This window comes from Mus caroli, chromosome 11 (assembly GCF_900094665.2).
Source record: "Mus caroli chromosome 11, CAROLI_EIJ_v1.1, whole genome shotgun sequence".
NCBI classification, from domain to species: domain Eukaryota; kingdom Metazoa; phylum Chordata; class Mammalia; order Rodentia; family Muridae; genus Mus; species Mus caroli.
Window position 1 is genome coordinate 116,341,153 of NC_034580.1, and position 7,164 is coordinate 116,348,316.

The 7,164-nt window shown below is 51.9% G+C and overlaps 2 protein-coding genes across 3 annotated transcripts in view; one reads left to right on the forward strand and one right to left on the reverse strand.

The window, feature by feature from the left end:
• Tspan10 (tetraspanin 10) overlaps nucleotides 1–3,588 on the forward strand; it is a 4,917-nt gene extending 1,329 nt beyond the window's left edge. The window contains exons 2-3 of one of the 2 annotated variants that reach the window (XM_021177711.1): nucleotides 431–1,062; nucleotides 2,351–3,588. In XM_021177711.1, coding sequence (XP_021033370.1) covers nucleotides 431–1,062; nucleotides 2,351–2,678 — 960 coding nt within the window. In that variant the 3' untranslated portion in view covers nucleotides 2,679–3,588. The remainder of the gene's footprint in view (nucleotides 1–430; nucleotides 1,063–2,350) is intronic. The other variant, XM_021177710.1, reaches the window with a different exon arrangement.
• A 317-nt stretch (nucleotides 3,589–3,905) lies between these two features.
• Nucleotides 3,906–7,164, reverse strand: part of Pde6g (phosphodiesterase 6G) — a 5,707-nt gene continuing 2,448 nt past the window's right edge. Inside the window, exons 2-4 of the mRNA XM_021177918.2 lie at nucleotides 6,150–6,371; nucleotides 4,890–4,930; nucleotides 3,906–4,461 (exon numbers count right to left, since the gene is read on the reverse strand). Coding sequence (XP_021033577.1) covers nucleotides 4,385–4,461; nucleotides 4,890–4,930; nucleotides 6,150–6,295 — 264 coding nt within the window. The 5' untranslated portion in view covers nucleotides 6,296–6,371 and the 3' untranslated portion in view covers nucleotides 3,906–4,384. The remainder of the gene's footprint in view (nucleotides 4,462–4,889; nucleotides 4,931–6,149; nucleotides 6,372–7,164) is intronic.

Genomic DNA, 7,164 nt, shown 5'->3' on the forward strand with positions numbered 1-7,164 from the left:
TTACGGATGGTTGTGAGCCACCATGTGGTTGCTGGGATTTGAACTCGGGACCTTCGGAAGAGCAGTCGGGTGCTCTTACCCACTGAGCCATCTCTCCAGCCCCGAGTGGGTCCATCTTGTAACTGCTGCTCTGCCCTCTGTTTACCAGGGACCTTTCAGGGAGCTGCCATTATACTGTCCTAATGGAGATCGGCCTCACGCATCGACCCTGGAAAACAGTGAACTAGGACCCTCACTGCCCTTTTAGATCACAAGTCCCCAGGCCCCAAGCCACCGATTCTTCAAAACTTTACTTCCTTCCATAAACTTCCTCTAAGCCCACCCCAGCCTCAGCCCCTCTCTGGTGAGGCCTCACCCCTGCTTGATGTCACAGAGTCTGAGTGACTGAGGTCTCACCGATGCATCCTCTAAGTTTCCTCTCCTTCTGCAGGACACCGCTGGCCGAGAGCACCCACTCACCAGGAATAGTCCACCTACCGCAAATATTCCACGTCCAGCACCCTGGGAGAATCAGAAAGGGTCCTGGGACTGCAGGTGCTGTCCTGGAGCAAAGCGCCAGGCCTGGAGGGAAGGCCAGGCCTCCTCCCTCCCACTTTCCACAGGGAGCAACTGTGTCAAGTATCTGATTTTCCTCTCTAACTTCCTCTTCTCCTTGCCGTCTCTGCTGGCCCTAGCTGCAGGGCTCTGGGGCCTGACTGTTAAAAGGTCTCAGGGGATTGGCTGGGGTGGACCCGTGCCGACAGACCCTATGCTGATGCTGGTGCTGGGAGGCCTGGTGGTCAGCGTGGTGAGCCTGTCTGGATGTCTAGGTGCTTTCTGTGAGAACAGCTGCCTGTTGCACTGGTACTGTGGGGCTGTCCTCTTTTGTCTGGCACTGGAAGCCCTGGCAGGGGTTCTCATGGTAACCTTCTGGAAGCCACTGCAGGATAGCCTGAAGTATACACTTCATGCAGCCATCATTCACTACTGGGATGACCCAGACCTGCACTTCCTCCTCGACCAAGTCCAGCTGGGGCTGCAATGCTGTGGGGCAGTATCCTACCAGGACTGGCAACAGAACCTGTGAGTGTCCCCCAAACGCCACGTGGGTGAGAGAGGGGGTGGTCTAGATGCCTCACTCAACCATTTGAGCATGCATGCATATACATGTGTGTGTGTGAGTGTTCTTGTGTGCACACACAACCACATGCCCTGCACTCCTGCTTCCACATGCCTGTACACAAGTGTAGTTGTGTAAAACATATACCCTCATCTACTTTCGTATATCATTCTTTTTTAAAACACAAAATGAAGTCTCATACTGAGGCTCACACATATTATATTAGACAGACATGCAAATGTGTGTGCTTACTCATGAGGTGTGGGTCATGAGTCTTGAGCCTAAAGAAGCCCATCTTTGGCCAATTCTAGGGCCTAGACTTAGCTTGTCCGCATTTCAGTGACAAGAAAAATACCTTAGTGGTGGCTCAGGTCATCAATCTACAACTATATCTATGTGTTCATGTGAGTGTGGTTAAACTTCCAATCTAGGCACGGCACAATGTTTTATGTTCTGCTTGAGGGTCCCTGTTTTGTCTGCTTCCTCCAGTACACAGATAGTCTGAGCATCACCTGTCCTTGTGACCTCCAGGATAGACATTATGTTCCCTCTCAGAAGTCTCTGAAGTCAGTTGATATTGAGGGATGGAGACAGAGGGGCTCTAAAGACTGGTTATTTATTCCTAGCATAGCTGCAACTTATTGTGCTTCAGTGTTCCTGGCACCCTGCAGAGCACCCCCAGGTCTCTGGGGGAACCTGCCAGAGTGTGTTCTGTTCATGGTTGTCAGGGCCAGTGAGGTCCAGACCTGTGAAAACCTGCAGCTGAGGCTCCTTAGCCACCAAGGGGTTCCTCATATCTCCAAGACTTTGGCTGCTGCCCAGGAACATCTCTTCTTACTGCAGCCCCTTCTGGAAACTTCTGTGGAAGCTCAGTCTACTTCCTCTCTGACATTGCCTGCTCAGATAAACTCACAGTGTGGATGGGACAAGGTCTTGTCACCTCCTCTCCTCCAATCACCTCATTAAACATGTCTCTGTCTGCTAAGACAAACACTCTACCCCACCTTCACCCCTGGTGTGCAAGTATAGAATAGTGTAAGCACAATGATCTGAGAAGCTGGTGTTCTGTGTGCGCATTTGTGTGCTTGTGTATGTATATACATGCTTCTTCATATGCGTGTGTGTGCACATGTGTGTGTCTGTATGTGAGTGTCTGTGTGTGTGTGTGTGTGTGTGTGAGAGAGAGAGAGAGAGAGAGAGAGAGTTTGAAGGCAGCCTTCTCTCCAGGACTAAACCTTATGTGCCCTGCAGGTACTTTAACTGCAGCTCTCCCGGGGTGCAAGCCTGCAGCCTTCCAGCATCCTGCTGCATCAACCCCCAGGAAGACGGAGCTGTAGTGAATACCCAATGTGGTTTCGGAGCACTGCACCTGGACCAGAATGTGGCTGGACAAGTAGTATTCCTGCAGGGCTGCTGGCCTGCGCTGCAAGAATGGCTGCGGGGGAATACTGGTGCCATAGGTGACTGTGCTGTGGCCGTTGTCATGATCCAAGGGACTGAACTCCTGTTGGCTGCCTGCCTGCTAAGGGCCCTGGCTGTCCACAAGGCAGCAGAGGACATAGAACCAGGCCCCGTGTGAGCTGCTAGCACTACCCTCCCCAGCGAACAGATCTGAGAAGACTGCACTGCAGAGTTCCAAGCTTCTCCTCACCATCCAGGGAAGGTGACAGGGCTTCCTCTCCTGGCCCTGGCTTCTTTGCTACATCTGATATCAGTCCCCATGACTCGCCTAGACAGCCTTTGTGCTGCTCCAATCTCACAATTTCACTCCTGACTCCTCAGGACCCAGCTAAGCCCATGGCTGTCTTTTGCAAAGGCCACCCTGGCAGTCTGTGTCGCACATACCTGCCTTGTGTCCCGCTACATGGCAGGAGCAGCCAGGGCTGGGGTCTTCTGGTTCCAGCCTCACCCACCTTCCCTGATCTGTCTCACACTGACTAGCTTTGGGTCCCCATTTCATCACTACTAGCTTCTCATGGGCCTCCTCTTGCTTGCTGGTCTTTGGTAAGAATTAGGGTAATGCCCAGGCTATACCCTGTGGAAAATTTTTCAGGGAAAAGAAAGACTTTGCTTATTGGTGTGTGCATTCTTATTTGTATAGTAAACTACAGATCTCACAATGACTGGGACTGTCTTTCCAAAATCAAAATGGAGACAATTCCTAGTTTCCCAGCTAGGGCTGACTGCTTGCAGAAGGCAACACAGCTCTGGTTTTATCTGTAGAGCTTACATGCTCAGTTTATGGCTGTCTCATAAGTGGGGTCTTTTTTCTTTTCTTTCTATTCTTTTTTTTTTTTTTTGGACAGAGCCTCAGGTATCGAAGGAAGGCTAGCCTTGGACTCCCTACATAGCTCAGGATGATCTATCTTCAGCACTCTCCTGCCTCCAGCTCTCCAGTGCTCAGATTACAAGTGTGTACCACCATGCCCAGCACAGCGGATCCTTCTGAGAGTCATTTTCTGGTCATGCCCAAAGAATAAACATTTACCTTAAGTGTTGTGCTTTGGGGTGAGTTTAGCCATGTGTGTGGGCGTCCTCAGGTTACTGGGGGAGCACAGGAGCTGTCAGCTGTCAGTTGTCAGTCTTAGGATGGACTTGCTAGACCATGGGGTTTCTCATTAGATGCCCGTGTCTACATTTCTAGTTTTTGTCCTTGCCCACCTTTCTTCAAGAATCTGCTTCACGGACTATGGCCACCAGAGGTGAGGGTCACGGCCAGGCTCATCTGCCCAGGACCTCAAGCCTCCGTAGAGAACGGGGAAATATCAGGGGAATCAGCACAGCTCTGTCAGCGCACCTCACATAAGCAAGGACATGCTGACTTTATTTTGAAATAGAGACAAGGGACAAGAGTATGTTGGGAAGGTTGTTATAACAAATGGAGTAGCTTAGTCTCTCTTGCCACCTCACCCCAGGACAGTGTCCCACCCCAAGACACCCATCTGGAAGGGCTACAAGACAGAGGAACTTTCTCACCCTCAGAAGGCAGTTCAGGGGAACAATGGGGAGCCCTGCATTACAGCCACAAGAAGGACAGGAGGTGGGGCTGGGTCCCACTCCCTTCTTTCTGCTGACCAGTTGCTTCAGGTCAACAGGGTATCCTGTGGGAGGCTGTAGGCTCTCAGTAGCTGGTGTCAGGGCCTGTGGTTGTCCTGGGGGAGGCCACGGTAACCTGGCTAGGGACTCAGGCTCAGGCTTGGGTCCTGGACAGGGTTTGCAGAGGGGAGAGGGGGGAGGGGGTCTTCAGCAGGTTTCTTCCCCAGGGCTCACATAGCAGCGATCTGACTAAATGATGCCATACTGGGCCAGCTCGTGCAGCTCTAGGTGATTGAAGGCCTCCCAAGGGCAGATGACAGTGATATCTGCAGGAAAGATGTGATTAAGGAAACACCGTGACCCCGGGCCCACCCATTTCCTGCTGCCTCACTTTTCACTCCCTGAATGAAAGCATGTCTGTCTAGGATGAGAGTCTAGGCTACGGTTGTAGACTTCCTCTTGTGTTCTGGGTATTGCCTGCAGTAGAGAGGATGTTGTAGGCCCAAATAGGGGAGCTCAGGGGACCCCTGTGCCAAAGCTGGAAGGAGAGGCAAAGGTTTCTCCTGTGCGTGGTGAACCTACCCATGGGGAAACCCCTCTCAGTGGAACCCGAAGCTTGATGTTGAGAGAAACAAGGGACCCGAGGGGAGGCAGGTTAAGCAATAAACAGAGGATCCTGGGACCTGTGGGATGTCTGAAGGATGTAGGGGACTTAATAGGGCTGTCTAGATGCAACAATCCCAAGCTGTCATACCTGTCCCCAGGCCTTCCATTCCAGGGATGTCATCCCCAAACCTGCAATGACAGTAGTTAAGGATGTTATGTCCAGGTCTAGATCTAGCCATCCCCGGAACCCAGACTGAAGGTCTCCTCCCCTACGTCCACTGCTGGGCAGGAGCTGAGGGCTCCCTTCCACCACCGGGTGCCTAGCATGCGTCTCTGAGATTCACAGGCTGAGGACCAGGGAAGGAAGGGTGAGCCCATGGACCGGCACCCCCACAGTGTGGCCTGGGTGAGCATGGGTCTCAACGTGCGGGCTATGGTTTGTCCCTAAAAGACACACATGCTGGAAATCAGTCCCCAGCGCAACAGTCTTGGGAGGTGGTGGAGCTTTAGGAAGGGGCCAAGTAGAAAGTGATTGGTTTAGGCTGGAGAGATGGCTCAGTGGTTAAGAGCACTGACTGCTCTTCCAAAGGTAATGAGTTCAATTCCCAGCAACCACATGGTGGATCACAATCATCTGTAATGAGATGTGATGCCCTCTTCTGGTGTGTGTGAAGACAGCTATAGTATACTCATATACATTAAATAAATCTCTTTAAAAAAAAAAAAGGAAAGTGATTGAGTCATGAAGAACATTACAATGGATTAGTGCCAATCTAGTTTCCTCTACCTACATATGATCTGTCTCTTTTTCAGCACTCCTGCCAAGATGCCATCCTCCAGGTTGTAATATCCCTACAGGGTCTTTTCCAGAGGCCAAACAGTTGAGAGCACCCCTCCTGGAACTTTCAATCTCCAAAACTGTGGCCACAACAAATCTTTTCTGCAAAAGTATGTTGTCATAGCAACAGACAGCTGGCTAAGACAGAGTTTCTGGGTGTTCATTTGTAGGTGTCTGTGTGTGCACAGGAGAAAGAGCTGGAGGTACACACACATTCCTGAGGAGGTTCCAGCACACTGCTTCCCAGACCTGCCTGGCTGCAGCTCTGGAGTCAGTGATAGGTCCTTGGTTCCCCTCGCACTCCTGAGGCCCCAGTCACAAAGATGAGGACACAGTGCAAAGAGCCTCACCACAGCCTTCACCTTGTCCTCCCAAACAGCCCAGGAGGAGTGCTCCTTCTGTGAGAGGCTGCAGCCCAGGAGGAGTGCTCCTTCTGTGAGAGGCTGCAGCCCAGGAGGAGTGCTCCTTCTGTAAGAGGCTGCAGCCCAGGAGGAGTGCTCCTTCTGTGAGAGACAAACCCTCCTCTGTTGCTGCTTACCCTTGCACGCCTTTCTTGGGGGGCTTGCTTACCCTTGCACGCCTTTCTTGGGGGGCTTGCTCTTGAACTGCCTTGTTTGCCGCTGCTTAAACTTAGGTGGTCCTTTCCTGGGGGTGACTGGTCCTCCTATCACCCGGGTGGCTGACCGAATCTCACCCTTGGGTGGCTCCAGGTTCATGGTGAGGCTGGCAGAGACACTGCAGTGACCCTTAGCTTCTGGACTCTGTCAGGCTGGGCTGGTGTCCTCATGCAGGCTAGGGTAGACCAGGCAGATCCTTGTTAGCTCCCTTGCTTGCCCCAACAACCTCGGGAGCAGAGAGGGCTGATACCTAGGCATCACCAGCCCGACACAGAGACAGCCGACTCCACTCCAGAGAGCCACCTTCCCGTTCCATCCAGCCTCCCAGCATTGTCCTTCTGCCTGGTACCAGCAGACACCTCCCATTGCTAGGAGCCACACACAACCCCTGCACCCTTTCCATACTCCAAATCCACATCAAACCCACTTTCTGTCTTAAAGCAGGCCTTTTTACTACCTCCCCTTGCAGGTAGCCACTGAACACCCTTGTCTGCTCCCCACCCCTCCCACACACTGGAATCTGACCCAGCCTTGTCACTCTGTTGAGAGCCTTCTGAGGATAGGTACAAAGGACACTCCTTCCTGATCCTGAGGTGAGCCACTTGCCTTCTCTTCCAAGTGCTCAGGCTGCCTTCCCTAGTTCCAGGAAAGAAAGGCCTCCTCCTCTACCTCATGTTGTTCTGGATCCCCATTTCTTCATGTCATATATTGGCAAATTCTCTATCATCTATATCTATCTATCTATCTATCTATCTTTTTTAAAATATTTATTTATTATATGTAAGTACACTGTAGCTGTCTTAAAAGAGGGCATCAGAGCCGGGCGTGGTGGCGCATGCCTTTAATCCCAGCACTCGGGAGGCAGAGGCAGGTGGATTTCTGAGTTGGAGGCCAGCCTGGTCTACAAAGTGAGTGCCAGGACAGCCAGGGCTACACAGAGAAACCCTGTCTCGAAAAACCAAAAAACA